Below are 22,625 nucleotides of genomic sequence, written 5' to 3' on the forward strand. Positions count from 1 at the left end.
TCTTTTCTCAGTAGTTCCCTCCCCTGCTTTTCCATTCCAGTCTTTGGTGACCTTCTCTCATTATCTATTTTGTTTCACAGAAGAAACAACAGGAAAGGGAGCTGCACATTTTCAGTAGCATAGTATTTGAGTAGTTAAAAAAAAAAAAAAAAAAAAAAGATAGCTTATTCCCTGACTCAGCCAAAGTAATGGAGTAAGAAGCCTAGGAACAAGATTTGTAAGGATTTCTTTGCAACAGAAATAAGGCTGGCCAGAAAAATTTACTGAAACAGTATGACAAATTATGTGGAATGTGGTGATTTTCAAAAAAGCAAAACATCAAAAGTTTTTTGTTTTTTTTTTTTTTTTTTTTTTGATCCAACTGTAATTCTTGACACAAACATTTGCTTTCAAGATGAGTATTTTGAATCAACATGAACAAAATGTTATTTCAGTTGCACCTTCTATGGGATGACCTGTTTTCTGAGAGAAACAGTAAGACTGCTGCACAGCTGCTTTAAGGAAGCACTGAAATGCAACATTACTATGCTGTATATTATCACATCACAATGCCTTCCTGCAGACAACTAAGCAATGCAACTGATCTGCTATGTTCTAGTTTTTCAAAGCAGACTATCTTTCCCATTAGTAAATAAAAAACAAGAACCATATTAAAGGAAGATCCATTACATTCACTTCTTAACCCTTAGAGCTGCCCTTTCTCAGCACAGAATTGCGCAGGAGTCTTTGGGCCATGAGAAATCTTAGCACACCTGCAAATAGCTACAGGTTTAAGCACATAAAATTCCCAGAGACTCGTGTCCCAAGTACCAGAGGCAAGGCTAGAAAGAATTTGGATTCACACATTTATTTACCTGATAGCCTCCTACTTGTGAAGGAGAGATGTAGAAAGCAGTACTTTGTATGCAAAAGTGACCGTCTCATGTTTCAGCTGAAAGCACACAGTCTTATGCATGATCAGGCATATTTTAAGGAAATTCATAAATGCTTAGCAGAGTCGAGTGCTTAATGGAAGGAGAAGCAATAACATACCACATTGCATAGGTTGTCAAGACAGAACTGTTTCATAGGCTTTTCCTAGGTGACTTTTCATAGGTGACTCGCTCTATTGCTTTTCAGCTTCACACTTACGAAATTGAAAACTACATATACCTATGGTAACATGGTATAAAAACAAACAAACAAAAACACAGACTATTCTACAAGCACCATTTAAACCTCCAAAGGAACTTTTTTTTTTTTTTTGAAGCTCAAACTCATACATCCAAATTGCCTTGGAGCATCCAGGTAAAACTCATTAATCTAATTATATTAGCATTCTAAATTAAATGGGCTAAAAGCATTAAAAAGCAACAGTTCCTGGCACTCAGAAAAAAACTCCAAGGAAGCATTTTGTACAGATGCATGAGGCTTTTTTGTTATTTATGATCCATGTACCAAATCTATTAGAGCAGGTCAAGGCTGTAGCAACTGTACGTTATGGAGCTGTCCCAGTGCAAGAAGAGGTGAACATGCAGACATTCCTTGCGCAGTTGTATGTTCCACACAACAATCACAAATGCTCTAAAAGTAGTAGCCATGAGATGACTAAAGCAGTAACCAAAAAACAAAATGTCACTGAAGGGAATGTCCCTATTCTCACTTATTCAAAGAGATCTCCATCCAACACAGTCTCCTGGTAGAAGAGGAACAGAAAGATCTGCTGAGGATCTTTATTTTATTTAAAAATAAAATAATTTTTTAAATTCCCAAAAAAAGGGGGGCAGAAATCAGCATACATAAGTAACTGCTGTTTTCAGAGAACTTACTAACTTCACTGGAAAGCACAAAGTAAAAGTTAATAGGGTACTTCCTTCAGATTTGTGGGTGGAAGAAGAAAGCAGTAGGTTCAAACAGCTTCCCATGACCATAAGAAAAAAGACAGTATTTTATGTGGTCAACAAAACAAGTCATCAGCAAGCCATTAAGGTCCATATTCAAAAACATTTTTATTCAAGAAAGGCAGAAATGCAGTTAGGTTTTATGTAAGAACTTAAACCTTGCTTTGGTAAGGAAAAATTAACGTCAACTTAAAATTAAATATACCATCTAAGTGAACCAAATAATTGCAAAGTGTTTGTACTCAGAAAAAGATGTCTCCAAAAAATATTATTTTTGTTGCCATATTATCCAATGCAAAGTAAACCAAGAAGTTGCCACAGAACTCAGAGTTCTGAAAACTTCTAAATTTTTTCCTTCTTTGTACTTGATTGTGTATATCTTTAGCAGTAGGCCAAAGGTGTCACAGAAACAGACATGCAGGATAAATATCTTCATGACAAACAGAATTGTCAGAAATATAACATCCTGTAAGATAGATTTTTACAGTAAGAGCTCCCTTGAGCAAAGCGGGTGAGTTAAAATTCAATTATTATTAAAGTACATCAAGCTGTTATCATTTCAGGCAGTTCCCTTTGCTCCAAATATTCCTCTATTAAGTAAGCCATAAAAGGCTTGCTTACAGAATATTTCTTTGTTTTATATGTTAACATGAGAGATTAAAAAAAAAACTTTTCCAAGACCTACATATTAAATCTCCCACAGAAATGAGTAAGTGGAAGTGAAATACAGTCAAGGACCATCTTTACTACTCTGTGAGTGTCTTCTTGTTTATCAGACACAGGAAGAGGGATTAATGAGGAAGAGTTGGCATGACAAAAACAGAGTGCTTAGCACTGGTTTAATTTGTTATTTAGACTATATCGTTGAAGTTCAAAAGTTTATTAAAAATCCCTCTTGAAAGTAAAACATTTTATACATAACAGAAGTATAATAAATATTTCATATTAATGATCTACTTACTAGTGAACTGCCCCTTAACTGTTTCCAAAATATGATTTTCAATTGTATGCTTCACAAATACCTGGAACTGCAGTCTAGCTTATCAGAAAGTATAACAAATGCATGCAATTAAAAAAAATATATTGAGAGAACCATTTTATTACAGTATAGAATGCTATTTTCATCATAAAATGGACAAAAATTCTGAATGAAATGAACTAAAAACCAAGAACCCCCATAATGTAAAGGCAATCAATGAACATATTTATCTTAAAAAAAAGTGACATGCAGTACATTTGAGGTTTTATTGATGGGAATGCAAATATAACCATGGCATATCACAAAAACAGTTTGTAACATTTCGTTATGAGCAGTTCCTTAAAAACATCTGCAATCATTTGTAACAGCTGCACTTAGTATTTGAATCCTTGTAACTTCAATCAAAATATTCTTCTAGTAGCCTACTGCAGATGGTTATTAAAAAAACCTATGTCACAATTTACAGTAAAAAATGCCAGAAATACCTACTGTTCGCAGGTGCCAAATTTTAAGGATTTCATACAGCTTTATTTCAGGAAGTGCTAATTATTCTTCCTCAGGAATATACATTTTACCACTTGCTTAAAAGTTGTCTTCCCCCAAAAAACACAGGGGCACTTCTTGATGGCTAATTATCAACTATAACTAAAATGAATGCAGATGCTTATTATTTACACATTTTTGGTTTAAAATATGCTCTCCAGTCACCGAGATTCAATTCTATTTATGGATGTGCATTACCTGAGGTACTATGTTATCTAATGCATTTTTCCTGGAAGTGATACTAAAAGGAAACAAATCAACACAGAATATTTAGCTGAACTGGCTGTATTCTTCAAGTCTTTCTTCTTTTCCAAGATCTCATATACCTACTAACAAAACTTGTGAGAACACCATACATCTTTTATTTATCTCTCATGTCTTCATTGCTTGGATCTGATCTGTTAATAAAAAGAGAGAGCTAGTATTAAATACAAGTAAGATGAAATATTGTTTTATTTCGCTTTTTGAAAACATAGCCCAGTATGTCCAAATTATGGAACTACATCAACAGATACTTTGGTGTAGTTAAAATAATGGGGCACAATCCAGTTCGAGTTGTTTTCAGTTTTCTCTCACAACCACTTCTGAAATTCCTCCACAACCAAGTAGTTTTCCTCAAATATAGCTAATTAAACAGGAAGAACCGTCTACATAATTTTTATCCTTTACAAGCTTAAGGTAAAGGATGAGAACAAGGTCTGAGAGCTGTGAAGTACACATTTCAGTTCCTAGCGTGCATTTCAGCTTCCACATAACTAAACTAGAATTAACTCCCTGACAGCAATGAACACCAAAGGATTTAAAGTTTGTTTTTGCATAATTCACATGGAAACATCCTTGCTCTCAGTAACCACACTTCTCCATACTGAGAGCCTGATTGCCACTTCCAAATTCACTTCAAAGATTTTCTTAGTTAGCATAAATATACTGCATCCCCATTACAATATGGGGAAGTCAGCACAATTTAATTAAAAGCAGTAGTAGGGAATGACAGCCGTGTTTAGTGCGACATGAGACAGGTTCGTTTTACCCTACTGATGATATGGTGTTGCAATAGAAATCCACATTACAAAATGAGAAAATAAGCAATCTCAACTCTTGCTGAGGAAAAAAAGGCAAAACCTGATCCCTCCTGAAACCAGGGAAGCTATGAGTCTGCAAAAGACCTACAATGGATCTGCAAAAAGTAACTAAGAAAAGGATGGTTGTTGAGAAAAAAACATTCATTAACCAGGTGTCTGTTCCTCCACGTAAGTTTATGACACTTGTGATTTAGAGACCAATGTAACAGAGTTCTTCCAACTTTTCTCCTCCAGTGCTCTAGCAATGGGCAGGAGAATCATAGTAGAAATTGAAATGAAATCTTCATCCACTGAAAGTGTAACTGCCAAACCACACATGCTTAGGTGACAATTCAGTTTAAACCTAACCCCACTTAAGCTTTTAGGGTACACTGAGATGGGAGTTAATCAGAATTCTTTTTAGGTAAAACCCATCCAAGAAGAATTTCAACTCAGAAAATGATAGCTATTCACTCTCACAGATAGCTAAAATTCTTAAAGAGCTATACAAGTGAGTGACAGCATCATCATCATATTTCATCAGAAAATATTTAGATAAACATTTGAGAACCTCTTTAAGTAGCTTGAAGCTACATACAAAATCATCAACTCCAACTTTGGACTGAAACTTAGAAGTTTTCTCAAAGACAAGTGGAGACCCCGGAAATCACAGGAAGTTATCACGGAATCAGAACTATGCCTAAAATTAGGAAATAGTATTATATTTGGAATCTACTCTCTGTAATGAAATACAGCAGTGAAGGAAGCTCAGTGGCAAGGTGCTGCTTCTCTACTACAGAACTCTTTTAGATGGTGGAGGATGCATCCGTTTCTCAGTAAGGCAGTCAATCTCTTTGTAAAAGCTATTTTTAGTGAGTATACCTTCATCTGAAAACATGACCAAATGTTTTTTGTATTCTGTACTAGTGTAGTAAAACCAACTATCTCCTTCTAATTAACAGAAAGGATTCTATGTAGAAAGGACAGTCTGGTATCCATGGACACGAGGGGTAATGTTAATCAGGTAGAATGTCTGATACTACTTAGCTACACCTTTGAAGGAAATTCGGTGGCATTAACTCTGGGACATTGCTGACATCTAGTGGCTATCAAAGCATAGAACACGTCAATCTAGACAAACCTTGCACAGCACTTTGCTCTCAGACTCAGATTATTCTCCACTATCTAATACACTCACAATGTAAGCACTGTACTTAGATTGAGGGCACTAAAATTAGAACAATACCACACTTCACTATTCTAAACATTTAGCAGTACATGGGAGGACCATAGAGACCCAATCCTTACCAATACACAACATAAGGAAATAACACAGCAACCACACCAAGTTTGCAATTAAAAAATGTGTATGCAATACATCATATAAGCCAGATCTGTTATTTTATATGTGGTTATGAGTGTCTGCATATGCTAGGATCTTTACAATGTAAGCAGTTTTTCTGGGGGCTCTACATCAAAAAAAAAATAAAAATCAAAATCAGGGTATTCGTTTCTAGCCTGCTTATTCACCATTTCCAAATGCTTAGCAACAAGATATGGGAATCTGGAACAGGCCAGTAAGAATAAATTAAAGAACAAATTGAGCTACCACTATACAAATTAAAGTTCTGGAACACTAGGTATTATTATTGTCTAAAAGAAAGTTTTGCACTGTTTCAAGAGTATGTATTAACATTTCATAGTACACACTTTTGGCAGAGAACTAACATGCTGTTTGCGTGCACGTTAAGGAGAAAAATGAAAGGGAAGTATGAGATAGAGCATCAGTACTCACTGTGTGATTTGATCTGAGAGCAGAAATGGACAGAAAGAAAACAAAGGAAATAAAGAAAAAAAACTTACAAAATGAAAAGAGTTTAACAGAATGAGAACAGAGCAAGAGAATTACATATTGTATACCTTGGAGCCAATCCACACCATCCTGTAAACCTTCTCCTTTAAGAGCATCACTGGCACTGAAAGCAACAAATCAAATTATGAAGACATTGTAATAATACCAGTTTCAATGAACTCATCACTATACCTGTAATTTACAGAACAGCAATGCAGCATGTATGCTTAAGTTTTCTGCACCTGGAGAAGACTGCTTCTCAAAGGATTAATTCTACAGTACCTTCCCAATATAAGAACATTTCAAGATGTGATTTTAGTTTTGAGTAACTACTACAGTTCTGAGACAGGGGAATCATTCTTAGAGCATGAGGGGCTCTTGAAGACCTCCCACACGAGGCAGCCGTATTGTTCTGCTGCAGATACACTTCAATAACGCCCTCTGAAAATGCTGTAAAACATATGTTTTCTGTCTAAAAGACCAAAGTAGCACCTTCCTTCCTCCCACACAGTTCCTATACAAAGCAAAGGTGCTGGAGTACTGGAGGAAACAAGTACTGTACACTGTGAATATGCACTTCTTCTAACAGCCACCCTAGGACTGTTTGTTTATATTAGGCCACAATGAGAACAGTGTGAATTTACCCTTTGAATCACAGGGGTACAACTGTTTAAGGCCCCTCATTCAGCAGCTTATGAAAATTAACACAGCAGTGAATCTACACTGCTTTGTGGTTATCTATACAATTATTTCTCAGGGAGCTTGGGAATTCATTGGTGTAAAGCAACAATCCCAAAACAATGCCCAGGTAATCAAGTTAATTATTAAAAGGCCTAAAATGAAAATCTCAGTTTTCAGCAGCATTTAGCTGCTGATATCAATTTTAGTTTACAATATATGAGCTTTTGTAAGCTAAAAATCTAACTTCTGTAAAGAACTTCTGAGCAGAAAGGGTTTTTTCCCCTGTCAACATGGACACAATTCTTTTATTTATAGGAAAGCTTTACATCCTTCAGAAAGAAAATAGGATAGTTCTTAAAACTAAAAAAAAAACCCTCAGACATTATGTGGTGCAATACTGTCTCTCTGAATTCCCACAGGAACAGCTTACTAAGAGATCTTTTAACAGCAGCACCTGGAGACTGAGAGAAAACAACTCTAAAGGCTTCGCTGTTGATTATTATTTATCCCGCAAGACAATCCAGCAGCAACACGGATGGCAATTCCACACAATTTCCCAGCAAAAAATAGGCGTAGCTACTCTTCTGATAAGAACATTGCTTTTCAATTTCACTGAAGTTCTCGATTTCATTATTTGGGTAACAGTTCTCTTGCGAAATTTTTCTACTCACAGTCTACATGAATGTATTGTATCGTGCCTATAAAATGTATTTCATAGCAAGTATTGTAATGTTTCCTCTCATTCCACATACAGGAGACCAGCATTTTATCTGGTAGATTTAGTTTCGTCTTACATAATACTGTGTGGCATGATAGAACTAAAACATGAATACAAATTGTCACCAATAAAAGAGTAAAAATAAAAATAAAATGAAAGATTACCAGATATGCCAGGGCTTATCTTTGATGTTTTCTAATGACAATAACTGAGATACTTTCACAGATGATATTGCATCCCTGAGGTCCATCTTGTTAGCAAAGAACAGAATAGGCAGTCGACGGTGCTTAATATCTAGGCACAAGCAGAAATAGAAGAACCATGACAATATGCAACACAATCTCTGCAAGTAACAAACTACAAACAATACAAGAAGGTATTCTGCTCACCTGCAACTGCAATTCTTTGAAGGTTGTATCCTACCAAGATGCACACTGTTGGGTCACATGGCCTCTGATGCATGCTTCAAGAAAGCTCAAACTTTCTGGTAGGCTTTGGGATCTCCCCCTACCTTATACATATATTTAAAGCTGTAGGTAGAAGTTGCTGGTGAAGCTGAGGAACAGGAGTTCAAGCAATTTCCTACAAATACTGTGTGCCTCTGTTTAGTGAAGATTGGATGTGTAAAGTGACCAGAAAAATTATTTGCATTCCTTCATAACCTCCCAAAAGTAGATGCATATGAGTAGTCTGCACTATTTTTTAGCATCCTGGAGTACATCCACGACTTTCTTTAAAATTCATAAAATAATAAAAGATGCAGACATCAGGACATCCCTTATCTGACCTTCACTTGAACAAAGACTTCTCTTCCAGAAGCTCTTCGTAGTTAATAGTGGGAACCATAGTCCAAACCAAGGACCCTGATACACTGCTAGTTTCTGGTGTATTTATACATGCAACAGCCTCGCTGATTACCATGAAAGGCTAAAGAGTCATTGCAACGAAACAAAGCATACATCTGCCAGGTTGAAGAGAATAAAGCTGGCAAAAAATTACTAGTATCAGTGCCAGCTACAGAAATTGTTCCACATTATTTAAAAAGATTAATTGTGGGATTTGGGAAAATTTGGATTTGAATCAACCCATAAATTTTTCATGGGAAAAGATCTTTAAAAATAAAACTGATGAAAATTACCATAGAGATGCTTCTTAGAATAGTAAAGTGAAGAGGTTGTTTCCCATAGGAAACAAGTTAAGGTTTTATTCAGAACCTCCAAACAAGTCAGCTGACCCTGCTGGGAAGGGTGGCAGAACATCTTTAAAAAAAAAAACAAAACACAACTCTAACACTGAAATGAATTGAACTTCTTAATTATGCTTTTACTGAACCTTCCCACAAATCCAGGGGAGATACTACTACTACAACCATACTCAGAGATCGTGAGTGCTCAACAAAACGCTGATGTTTTCACAACTGTTTACCCTACCTGGAACTACTTTTTCCTCTAACATGAATCAAAGGCCTTAAAATAGAAGCACAGAAAGAATACAATTAAATTTCTGTTTTGATTCCAAAATTTTGATTAGTTGAATAGCTTTTGTGTCTCCCAACTGATACTTTTACAGTAACCTAAAGTACAGTTAAATGAACTCTCGCACTCACAGGTTGCAGTTTATGGATATATTGGAACCACAGAAGTTTGTTAACATCACATACGCAGATAGCCAAGTTTACCAAGGAGCTCTCACTAGTTTTCTTTTTCATTAAGTACTTGAAAATGGGTACCTACCCACATAGACTCATAAATGCACACTTAAAGATATTTGCTAAATAAACTGACAAACAGACGCATTTTTTCCTACTTTATTGTTTCCTACTATAATTTCCCCTTCCCCCCATCTTTTTGCAGTTATTGATGGAAAGCTAACATTTGCTTGTTGCAATAAGTTATAAGATAACACGTTAAAAAAAAAAAGACAGACACTAGAGACATGCAATGTGTAATTTTATACAAAGCATTTCAAACGTATAGAAATTTCATTTTATTTTAGAAGCATGTGCTGGAGGTCAAGTGACCCAAGAGTCAACGTCTGACTAGGTAATCTACTAGGTATCTAATGAGGGTGATCTTGCAAAATGCTGAAGTAATAAGGTAACAGTGATCATTAAACAAGCTGTTATTTGTAGCGTGCACAGTCCACTATCAGAAGTAGTAGTTTTGATCTTCAGAACAATCCGCGCTAGTATAACTTCTACCACCATTAATGCTTTACATTTCACATTCCCTTTCACCTGACCACTTCAGGCAAAGCCTGTTTTACTGAAGGATTGCTAAGAGTTTCAGGGACGGGAATCTATTCAAGGTTATTACCCAGCATCCACTTAAACTGTAAGCATGTTCATTTAAACCACTAGAGGGGGATCACAGAGGCAGAAGCACAGAAGGGGAGAAAACAGGGCATGTAGAAGAAGGGTGGAACAACAGTAATGCAAATACAAATATTGCTGTAGTAAAACAGTTATAGATTGATTTGGTTAATAGCTACTTTTATCAAAAATTATTCCCTTTGGCTCTCTTGAATTAAGACCTGTCAAAATTCCAAAGGATAAAATAGGAACACTATTGCTGCATTTCACCTGAGCTGCCCCAAGGCAAAAATACAATAGCGCCCTTCCTTGGTGCTGGGGAATACACCAGGTGGCCACAGCCACCATCTTTGAGAATGAAAAAATATAAGCGTATCAAAAGCTGAAGAGTGCTGACCTGTTAGATCAGTATTTGTAACCTGTTAATACCTAAATACTATACCCAAAATTGCAAATCCTCAGTCTTAATGCTTTTTACTCTTTTGTGTTATAATAAAGCTCTACATACTGCAGTTTTGTCTACCTCCTATCCTTATTCTTACGTGGCTTCCCTTGTATCAACAGAATCACCTGTTTACCAGTGTGGTTAATACCTGCTTTGTTAGGGTTCCCTGATCCTTACATAATCCACCTGCAGCCCTCGGTTCACCTCCTCCCTCCCCTTGAACTTTGCAAGCCTGTCCTTTCAGTGTCTACGCTCAAAGTGGCCCATTCCTCTGAAGGTGAGACGATGAGGGCCCAGTCAGCTCACATATGAGCTCATCAGTAAAGATGCTGTAGCTGAGCATGTATTATATGCAGCCTGCATGGAAAAGGAAACAATAGCAATATGATTGGCTCCTATCTCACAATACTATTCTTGGTTAGAAATATAGAAGTATTTCTCTTTTCTTATTTCTAGTACTGTAACCCCACAAGTTAAGGCTCTACCAGTTTAATAAATACGAAATTGCAGTATGATTTCACTTTTAAATTTCCTGCAAGTAGTTTTACGCTCTGGCTACTCAGAACAGCTACTACAGTGCTGAAAGTCAATCAAAATTGCACATTGCTTATAAATACATAATTTGATTCCAATAGTGTTGGCCATATGGAAAGGCAAAGAAGGGAAGAGTTGACTGATCTCAAAACTTATCTAAGAGAATACAGCCCCATAGGGAAAAAAAAAAAAAAAAAAAAAAGTAAAATCCCCTAAAACTAAATGCCTCACCATGAATCTTCTCACATTCTGTCCTGCCCCACATATCCTCTTATAGGCAATTGAAACTGACTGGTATAACTACCCTGGTATCCTTACTTCCAGCTATCTTGCAATAGTAATAAGATAAGATCATGAAGATAAAAAAAAAAAAAATAAAATTTACATTAAAGGAACTAGTCTTCATGGAAAAATTTAGACAAGGGAATTTTGTGTATGTTAGTCACTGTATACAGACTCTCCAGCTTCCAAAAGGTCAAACAACTATTCTTCAAACTAGCACAACTTTTGTTCTATGTTGATTAAGAAGGAAGTCCAAGAAGAAGCAATCCAACAAAACGCAGCCAACTGACAATCAGTTTGTAAGTCGGAATAGGTATATTAAAAACAAAACACACTTATCCAGGGCTATTTTTCTCATTCTAGTATTCATGAACGTCTAAAATATTTATAAAATATTCAGAATGCAGAATGTGTCAGTTAATAAGAGCTGTTCTTACAACAACATAACGAATATGGAGACACAAGGGGAAAAAAGCCTCCTCACCTGGATGATTCAGAAGAGTGTCAAGTTCTTCTTTGGCCACAACCATTCTTAATTTGTCACTGCTATCAATGACAAAAATAATGGCTTGGCCTTCTCTGCATAACATAAAAAGAGCAAAGAGGCAAATTATAGGTTCTCTTAAACTGTGATTAAGAAAAGGCTTCAGAAGAAACACCAAAAAAGCAAACAAACCTGTTTTTTCTTCTAATTTCTGTTATTTGCCATTAACATTTGAATCCAGCCCTATTTCTGAAATTCAACCTTTTGACAACCTGCACACATTTTTTTAGACTTGAGATTGTTAGCTACATGACTCTTCCAAGGTTCAATGTACACAACAGCCTCTTCAGAAATCATGATTTCACCACTGATACTGAAAAGTGAACTCTGAAAACATAACTGACTGCTATGCTGACAGTGCGGTCACAAAGTAAACCTGTAGATAGCTTTTTGTAAAAATCCTTTGTTTCCTACACTAAAACAATTTTATTTATAATTTTTCTTTTAAAATTGAAGTTGATTTTATTTTTAAAGAAAAACAGCTGTTTAACAAACAGGCACATGCAGATTAACTTTCACAAAAGTCTGCATAAATAGGATTTTTTTTTTTTTTTTAAACTTTTTAAAAACAGGTACAAACTTTCTACTATTGCAAATTATCAAGACATTTTGCTGGCAAAATGACCACTGTCAAAATGTAAATGCGCCATTCAACTCCTGTTTTCAGCATATTATTTATAATTCATATTTCATTTATTGAAACTTATTTGAAATCAAAATAAAGTCCGATCAATTCAGAAGAACAGCTATAGGAGATGCACAAAAGGTATTCTTAATTTACATGTTAATGTCATAGTTATTTGTCCTTTTTCTCTGAGAGACAATTAAAGGTACTTCCTCACCCGCCAACCATACCCCTCAGTACTATCTTACAGACAAAAACCCCATCAACAAAACAAAACAAACAAAAACGAGTCACCACTGACAAAAAGAAATATCTTGACCAGTCTAAGACTGCAGGAGAACATCCATTATTTTGTGAAATACAGAAGAACTTGAATAGTAAACAAAAAAAAATACTTTGACTGTTTCAGCTAATAATCAAAAGGTTTGAGTGTACAATGCTAGGAAACGGAGTCCTAGCATGCATTTACTAACACAAAATAACTTCACAAACAGGTAGCAGTGACAGGAACACAACATAAATTTACAAATAATTAAGACACCTGTCTTTTGGGGACAACCTGGAAGATAGGTTCAAGCCAAGTATAAGGGCAAACTTTAAGTACTTTGAAGCAACTACTTCAACACAGATATTTGATCTGAATTAACTGACATTTTGCTGTTCTTATAAAGTTAAATCTAGCTTAACTTTGTAAACTAAACAGTACTTAATTATTTTATATTATTTTTAGCAGAAGTTAATCTTCAGTATTTGACTGCAGGAACAGAAGTGGATACAAGTGTACTTTTCACTGTCAGCATTAACTAAGAAACTCCTTTCCCATTAACATTAAAAAAGCAGTTTGTGGCACACAAGGAGTAATTTACTGCATTAAATACATTAGACAGAAAAATCATTTGCTTATGAAACACTCAGTTAGCATTCTGAGTGCAGCCTAAGGGCATCAGCCATTGAAATCTAAAAGTTTTGGGAAACAGACACCTAACGCTCTTGAAAGCGATGACCACACAAGTCTTCAAATTGTTAACACAATTTTGATGGAACAAAGATGAAGTGTTAATCCTTAGTTACAGAATACTATGAGATTTATCACACTTAATACTAATTGAATATTTAAATGATATTATAATCTCCTGAATGAAGAACACAAGCTGTTTCTGTGTGATATAATAATGTTCACCTTCTGTTGATCAGTAACAGGTATTACAGAATGCCAATGAAACAACAGAAAAAGCTTCAAGTTTCATCAGAAGCTAGAAAAATAGACAATAGTATCTATTACCAGTAAGTCAATACTTGGAGCAGTGCATCCAGCTCTGGGGCCCCTATTACAAGAGACGTGGACCTACTAGAGCAGGTCCAGGGGGTGCCCACAAAGATGCTCAGAGGGCTGAAGCACCTCTTCTGTGAAGACAGGTTGGGGTTGTTTAGCCTAGAGAAGGCTCCAGGGAAACCTTAGAGCAGCCTTCCAGTATTTAAAGGGGGCCTACGGGAAAGATGAGGAGATACTCTTTACTAGGGTGTGTAGTGACAGGACAAGGGGTAACTGCTTTAAACTAGAATACTAGTTAAACTAGATTTAGATTACCTATAAGGAAGAAATTCTTCACTCAGAAGAGTGAAGGTCCTGGCACAGGCTGCCCACAGAAGCTGTGGATGCCCCATCCCTGGAGGTGTTCAAGGCTGGATGGGGCTTTGGGCAACCTGGTTTGGTGGGAGGGGTCCCTGTCCATTGCAGCAGGGTTCTAACTGAACGGATCTTTAAGGTGCCTTTCTACCCAAACCATTCTGTGATTCTATGAGAACCATAATGTTATAAAATCCTACATCCTACTTCATAAGTGACATTTGAGAATACTTGATCAAATTCTTAGTTTACGTGTGTCACCTCATCCTCTGAGGCTCCTCACATATTGAAGAAATAAAAAAGGCAACCCTCAGCCACCAACCAATATCTTTTGGCTCTTAAAAGTCTCTTACAGAAGAGCAGAAAAGTAAGAGACCTAATTTATCTTGGTACTTTCTTACAGGATTTTTTGTTTTTGTTTTTAAATCTTACCTGTAGCACACTCCTCCAATCTTTGAGATAACAAGATGTCCCCAAAAGTATGATAATTAAGAGCATATCAATTCTTTTTAAAGTAGGTGTACTTAACCAGACCAACCTCCTATCAAACACCAGGCACAGTTCTTCTCTAACTCATTTCTAAGCACTAGGTATTATTAGACTTCCATCTATACAATGTACATGCCTGCTAATATGAACAGCAATGCTTTAAAACAAATAATAGGCTTACTTGTAGTAATGTTCCCAGAGGTTTCTGTATCTGCCTTGGCCTGACATATCAAACACTGTGAAAGACAAACTGTAAAGAAAAGAAAATCAGCCACAAAGAACAAAACCAAAACCAAACCATTTACTTTGCTACCCTGACAGAAAGAGCCAGATCAACTTGAATCCCAACTATCTGAATGATTCCAAAAGGAACTTTGGCTGCTGTATCTGCCGTCAAAACTATCCCACCCAGCTTTGTGGTCTTATCATAGAAATACTTCACAACAGAAGAAATGTTTATTCTCTGCAAAAAGAACTAAATCAATTACAGAAAGTTGCACTGAATACAAAATAAGCTCGCATTCAGCCTCTCTTTTGATCACATTATCATTGAATGTTGTTTACAATGTTGAATATATAAAATTTGGAAGAGCCATGACTTAAAATGCACATCCTGTCTTAAATTCTGTCCTTAGACAGGCATCAACAGCATCAAAAACATTCTGTAGGCTGAACTTTAAAAAACCCAATAACTAAAAACAAACAAACAAAAAAAACACACCCTGCTCTCCCTTCAGAGAAGCATCACATTCTGGCACTAACAGGTTTCTGCAGGTGACCAAGCTACAAAGGACAGTCTCTGCAACTTTGAGATTTCACACAAATGCTAAACACAAGGTCAACTTCCAGAACATGACAGGAAAACTCTGATCTGCTTCTGAAATGTTTACAGAGGCAACACTGAAAGCAATACTAGGTTTTTCTATTTTGGGTAGTCCCACATAGCTTCCAGAGTGGAAGCAATAACAAAATGAGAAGGTCTCAAAACATTCTTTCCAGTCTATATCCAGACATTACCAGGTTCTAGACCAGCTGCCCTGCCACGTAAAAAAGTTCTTAACAACTCCAAAACAAGGTTTTGATTGTAATACTAGAACTTTTTTTTTTTGGTTAAACATTCTACATTTTATAATCGCAGGTCACTTCTCCTGTTACAGGACTAGAATAAAGGAAAGTAATATAAATGGATTTACATTCTCACACACCCAAACCTGTCTTATGTGCTTTACTGAGACAGAATACAGCTGTGAGCCTCCTGGAAAAACAGGAACCCCATCAATCCCATATGTCAGCTCAAGGAGGAAACAATTGTCTTGCAGACTGACTGCACCCATTAAAAATACACAATGAAGGTTACAAAATAATAAATTAGTATCTAATGTTACCTCTTTGAAACATTTTTGCCTCACCATATCCCTTACATACATCCTAGCTTTCCTAACATCTTGGCCTTCACTCAGCCAATAATTTGTTCCTTTCCTGACCTTTGCCCCTGACATCTTTCCATTGCTAAGGCTTTAACCACCATTTTTCATTTAATGAGATTAGACAGCAATCTCCTCAGAGTCTCTCCAGTGAGAGTGCTTATCAGAATACAGGTTGCCACCTAAGTAACTGCCTGTCCTCAAGACTGTAACAGTGTCCCAGTCTGAAACAGTTAAGAAAGAAATCAGATGCTCATAACATACTACTGCAAAGCTTTTATTACCAAAAAATTAAAAAAAATACTTTACATATATAGTTTTATAGCAGTGCAAAACACGGAATATATTTTAACACTGTCAGTCCAGAATTGCAGCTAAGACACCTGGATGCTACAATACTGCAGCAGGCTACATAACACTTCAATAGGCCAGCACACCATTATGCTCAGTTACATTATATTAAAAATGTGATGCAAGTCCAACTGTTGTACACTATTACCATTAAAAGGGAGAAAATTAAAGAAACTGCTACCTGGATGTCTTGAATTTCTCTATACTGAATCCTATTGTTGGAACGATGTCCTGAGTTTGAGCCTATAAGAGAAAGTACACATTTTTAAATCAAATTAGAAAACACATAAATATTGAAATATATTGGTAACATGAATATATTACACATCTATTTTTCCCAATACAAAATACAATATGCAAAAACACAATGCAATACAAAAGATTTTTTTTTTATAAATCTACATACTATTTCTAAATAAATTCCCAGAAAAGCATAGTGAAAAACCTTGATTGTGAATTATTATCTAGGAAAAACAGTAGATACAATTGGACAAGAGCACTGAAGACATTTCATCCTTAAAAGTGAGATTACATTAGACTGTGTGTGTACATGTGGACGCTACCTAAGAAATAAAGATGAGATATGTTAATGTGACAGCTTGAAGACTATGACTGAGGTTAAAGTTCAAAATACTCGTGCACTCTTTACAACCACAAGGTCAGCACAAACAAGACTGCACAATGCCCAAAGCCTCTTTGACAGAAGAGGGTATACTTCTGTCTACATGTCAGACAAGCTGTACTCAACTTGTCTGGAAGGTTCTGTCTGAGGCTGGGAAGTGTACTGCAGACACTACGCAAGGGCCTAATCGTAGCTCTACTCAAACTACACGATCACTGGAAGAATGGCCAAAACTTGAAGTGTTATTAATAGACCTGACTGGTAACCAGATTTACTGCTGAGCTAGTGAAGTAACCTCTCAGCTAAATCGGTACAACAGAATAATAGCTCCTTTCGGAAGTAAAAATACTGAGCAGGGAGAAAGGTTACATTTAGATTACAGATCACATTTAGATTACAGAAGTCCTCAGATTATAGAGCCGAGAAAGTGATACACAATCCTTTCACAGACTTCCTAGAGCTCCTTATTAAAAACACTGTTATCCTTCCCATACAACTGAAACAAGCATAGTTTATCCATCTACAGTTTTATTGTGAAAATGGTATTTCACCATCCTAAACGGTTTAGTCAGCAGTTCTTGTCAACTGGGAAAATCTGTGCAAAATAAATGTTAAAGAAATAATATAATCTCCTCTATTTCAAATGTATTTATGAGGCCCAGCAGATACAACCACAGGCAGGCAGAGCAACACTTCTAATTGCCAGGCAATTGATGTATTGTTCCTACAGCAAAGCAGCACTTGCTCTTGAGAAGACTACACTGTTCTGAAGAATATCCAGAGCTGAAAATCATCTGTTGACTGAACTCACTAAAACCAATTTCATGAAGTCTGATCAAATGACATTTGTTGCACATTAGAGAATTTGCCAAGTCTTGCTAAGATAGGACTTATGCAAGTTGAATGCAAAGCCACCCTCCTAAAATATCACATTAAAAGAAAATATTCAGAAGTAAATTCTCATTACATGACTTACTGTAAAGCAAAGGAGAAAAATTCTATTTAATCAAGTTAATCCCTCAGGACCTTCTTTTATATCTATCCCTGTGATAAATCTTAAAGTCAGTATTTAGCTCTAGTTAGGACACCTTTACTAAGGTGATCCTGACATAAAAACCCTGCTACAGGGAAGGTTTCAAAAATTGTATGTGTGTATATATAAATATATACACACACACACACATATATAATGGTGCATATGTATGTATATGTATGTATAGATATTATATACATATATATAATTTTTTCTGTTACAAATTGCAGCAATTCCCCCAAATGATTGGCAACAGACAGTAAGCAATTTTATAGTTTTCATTTATAAATTTATTTCATTCTCATTAGAATACTAATTCCAACGAATAAAAGGCTCTTTTACTGAGTTACATTTTTAAACAATGCCCAGTGGTACTCTTCAAAAAAATAAAAATCAACGGAATTTAAAAAACAAAATCTGTGTCCTGATATAAGCAACAAAAACCCACTATATTCCAAATGCATATAACCAAGATGCACAAGCCTCATCTCAGCCATCATAAACCCCTCTTTACTGAGTGATCTTAAAAGATGTGCCATGTTAACACTGGTTTTGGTAAATGTTTTCATAACATGCACGTGGTTGCCGACATTTAGTTTTAGTTGGTTTGAAATTTGCAAAATGCATTCGTACCGCTGTACTAAATCAAAAAATTCTTCACATCTTTTTCATGATCACAATCAGTATAAAAGCATGCAAAAACAGTTTAAACAGACATCAACTCTAGAGTAAAACATCAACAGTAAACTAAGTAGACTACTTACATTTGAAGGTTTAAGTTTATTTATGATTGTTGTTTTGCCACTATTGTCCAAACCAAGGCACAAAACATGAACCTCCTTCTTCTTCAGCCCAAGCCATCCTGCTAGCTTGTCAAACAGTCCCATGATTCTGGCTGAAATGCACAGCGATCACCTGTTGTTCAGAAAATCAGAGACGGGAACAGCCGTTGGAAAAGGGTTACATATACAGCAGCACTAGCACAGTAGGTGGGCATGTGGATAAGAAGTCCTTAAACTTTTAAAAGGCCAGCACGAATAAGACACTGTCCAAACAGTGCCGCAGCAGGTTTGCTCGGTGTAATAAGCAAATGGTGTGTAAGCTGATTATAGCGAAGAAGCCCTGATGCTAAAGGAGATTGGCTGTTTATAGCCCTGCCGATGTAACACAGCGTCCTCGATTCACTGGGCAGCCACGCTGCCGGTGTCCCAAGCACACCAATAGAAGCACGAGGGCAACACCTCCTTACCTTCCGCTGAACGGACAGAAAGGAGGTAAAGTAGCTTTTACTTCAAGCTGTCAATAGTCCTGTCAGCCACTGTAATTTGTAAAACAAAGCAAAACAACATCTACCTTCTTCAGCACCTGCTACGTGATTTGCTGAACCCTGAAGTAAATAAAGCAACCTCTGTCAACTCAATTCAAACTGTAATTGTAATGGGCTTTGACGATATTAACACGTGGAAATTGGGAGCTCATGCACTACAAATAGAAACTGATTATAACGGGTTCAACAGACACAAAGGCAGGCAACATTCACCTGCACATCACATGGAAGCTGAACTCCTGCTCCTGTCCAGACACTGAAGTTACCCAGCAGTTGCATATTAGGAGGTACTTTCATCATGCTTTCCCGTGGGGTATTTGGCTGAACATGTTTTCAAAGGAGAATAAACTTTGTCTAGCCTGAATAAAGTCCTCGGAGAAAATTTCAACAAACAGATAAAAGCAAACGTGTGACACTTTCAATAATAAAGTATTTTATTAATGCCAGAGGAATTTCATGGAATGGCCAGGGTTGTTTTTTCTCTTAATAAAGAGAACACACAAACACTGGGTAGCTCAAACCGCAAGCTTTATTACCCCAGAAAGTTAGAAAGAAAATGATGAAAAAATATCACTTAAAGGCATTTGGTTGCACTTCTTTAGAGTGGCCAGGTATGCTACATGTTGTTGTCACCAGATTAAACAAGTCCAACATCAGTTATAGACATTCCCTCAAATAAAAGTCATGAGTTTTCTTCTAACTCCCTTTATTTTATTCCCTACTACTTTATTATGCAAACAAGCATCAAAAGCAGATTAAGACTTAGTGTTTATTATCAAATTAACCTGACAACCCCCTGCTCCAAAACACAGTACTTCCTAGTGCAATCAGGCCTCACACACACACACACATATATATACATTCTAGAGGATGAGGTCCACAAAATGAAATAAACATAATGAAATTTTCAATAGGAAACCTCCAACTATTTCACATTTTTGATCTGACTTATGACAGCCTGTAATGTGGAGATCAGTCAAGCGTTAATTGGCTGAGTGCAGCAGTGGCCCTTCAAAATACATAACCTCAAGCACTGAAGCTTTAGAAAAGTTTCCAGATACAAAGTTCTGGTGAAGCACTACGGAAGTGCTAGCTTGCTAACCGCAATTTGGCAAGCATGGAATATTGTGGAAGATGTTGAAGTAAGACTTCCGTAAGAACAAGAAATATATTTACATTTTTCCATTCCCAAATATTCCAGTCTATTTGAAACATCACCAACTCTTACAGTGTGCCAAACTAACTCAAAGAAAAGCGCTGCAGAACAACCTGCAGGCAGCAAGCTGCATCCCTCAGCTCGCGTGTACACCCCTAACCCTGCAGCGTGAGCGGACAAGGGACAGTTGCACCGAGGAGGCAAGAACCTCACAGGTACTCATACAACAGAAAAGGAGGAAATGCAAGAACTTAAAACGCTCCTAGGGCTTTCAGCCTACATAAAGGGCATCAGACGTGCCTGCAACCCGCTGTTGCAATCACCAGCGCCCAGCTTAAGCAGCAACCCGGAGCCCTCACCGCACGCGTAGGTGCTGCCTGTGAGCTCCCGAGGCAGAGATGCGCACAGCAGAGCTGCAGGCCCCTTTCGAACTAGCCGGCGTTAAACCACCCCACCTAACTCACCTCAACTATTCACACTCAAGCGCTGCGATACCAAGGCTGCCCCGGCCACCGCAGAGGGCCCTTTATAGCTCAGCATCCCCGACAACTCAACGATAACATATATTTTCTATGTACAAGTCAACCCCCACCCCCAACCCGGCGCAGCACACACCTCGGCCCACAAAATGTCGGCCGGGCCCGGCCGCCGCCGCCGCTGTTGCCGTGGAAACCGCCGCCCCGCCCCGAAACGCCCCGAAACGCCCCGAAACGGCCCCGCCCCTCCTGCAGCAGCCGCGCCGCTTCCGGCCGTTGGCCAGCAGCACCGCCCCGCTAGCCGGAGCCCGCCCGCCTGCCGGCCCAACGGCCGTGGGCAGCCGTTAGGCGGGAGTGCCGTTAGGGACAGAGGGGCCGGGTGCTCACAGGAACGCGTGTTCCAGAGGGTGGCTGGTAGACTATGTAGGGAAATAAGGCATAAACCCGCCTTTAAGTAGTTACAACAGCTGGGCTTTGAGAAGGCAGCAGGTGGTTTCGGCTGGACACAGCATACAGAAATACATTTTTTTTTTTTTTGCAGTGCAGCTTAGTCCAGTCAGTGTCTGTTTCTAGGTCTGATGTACACACTCAAAACTACTTAAATCCAAACAGCATTAAGTTTAAAGTAAAACACCCTCTTTCATTCCACATGCCTATGCTTAAATGCCCTATTTATTTTCTGTTCTGTGAAAATGAGTAACATGATTTCTTGTGCTGCTGCAGTTACCACGATCCCTCAGGCCACCATTAAAAAGCCTCATCAAGTTTTTAACTGGAGCACTGTCATGAGACTTCCTCGCTGTCTCACTTATGTTGAAGTACTTGTAGGACTTAAAAGATGGGTCATATTGTACTCCCCGTGTTCAGACTGGTAGCCTACACCGCAGACCTGAATGAGACCCTATGCGGTCAAGCAGAACTTGATGCAGGGAATACTCGCCATGCTACCCCATCCTTATTTCTCACAGATTGTCAGAACAAGACAGCTAGCTGAAACAACTCAGTCACTCTCTCCCCTCACTACAATCTGATGTTTCTATAATTCCAGATATAAAACATTTATTTGGATTTGTGCTTCACTTTTGAACAGAAAGTAAGCAATGAGTGAGGGGTGGATGGCATGGTTCTTCTCCAAAGAGGATCTGTACTGCTCCTTGGCCTGAAGAAGTAATTTTCTTTCACAAAGCTCCATCTCTCATTGCAATAAACCATAATCTAGTTTCACTGATGCTTTTTACTGCCTTGGGAAGAGGAGTGACAGCGATAGAAATAGCTCTTTGATAGCAGTATGGACAGTTCTTGCTGCTAAAAATCTTTCTGGTTATAATGCGCTTCATATTAAACTTCAAAGATTAAAAATACTGCCAACATTTTGTCTAGTATTTGGCTTTCTAGTTCTCATTGTTGCCTCCATTATTATTAAAGGTTTGAGATAATTGCAATCATGATTCTCCTAAACCCAGAAAGGTTCTGACTGAAAGATGAGAGTCCCTCATGACATTGTGAGCCATTAAAGGAAATCCAAGAGGTGTATGTGTCACAATGAAATTCCAAGTTGAAGCACTTTCTAATAGTTAATTGGGTTGTGGGGTAAGTCTGTGTTAGAAGTTTGATCTCCTACTTTTTATACTGAAATTAGTCTATATGTAAGAATTAGTTCTAAAG

At 37.4% G+C, this 22,625-nt stretch overlaps 1 protein-coding gene across 5 annotated transcripts; it reads right to left on the minus strand.

Annotated features, from left to right (window-relative positions):
- Nucleotides 1-1,968: 1,968 nt before the first annotated feature.
- On the minus strand, nt 1,969-21,191 carry ARL6 (ARF like GTPase 6). Of its 5 annotated transcripts, none has more exons than XM_084506728.1 (8): nt 21,100-21,191; nt 18,766-18,916; nt 16,528-16,589; nt 14,753-14,821; nt 11,771-11,865; nt 7,879-8,008; nt 6,384-6,439; nt 1,969-3,800 (listed from the first exon to the last, which is right to left on the minus strand). In XM_084506728.1, the coding sequence occupies exons 2-8, from the start codon at nt 18,886-18,888 to the stop codon at nt 3,775-3,777; spliced, it is 561 nt and encodes a 186-aa protein (XP_084362854.1). In that variant the 5' UTR covers nt 18,889-18,916; nt 21,100-21,191; the 3' UTR covers nt 1,969-3,774. The 5 variants fall into 5 exon arrangements, with proteins under 5 accessions (XP_084362854.1, XP_084362850.1, XP_084362852.1 ...); XM_084506724.1 differs by having other exon boundaries at nt 16,525-16,589; XM_084506726.1 differs by lacking the exon at nt 21,100-21,191 and adding an exon at nt 20,949-21,016 and having other exon boundaries at nt 16,525-16,589.
- Nucleotides 21,192-22,625: the final 1,434 nt, after the last annotated feature.

Source organism: Aythya ferina (assembly GCF_964211825.1).
Source record: "Aythya ferina genome assembly, chromosome: 1".
Lineage (NCBI taxonomy): Eukaryota > Metazoa > Chordata > Aves > Anseriformes > Anatidae > Aythya > Aythya ferina.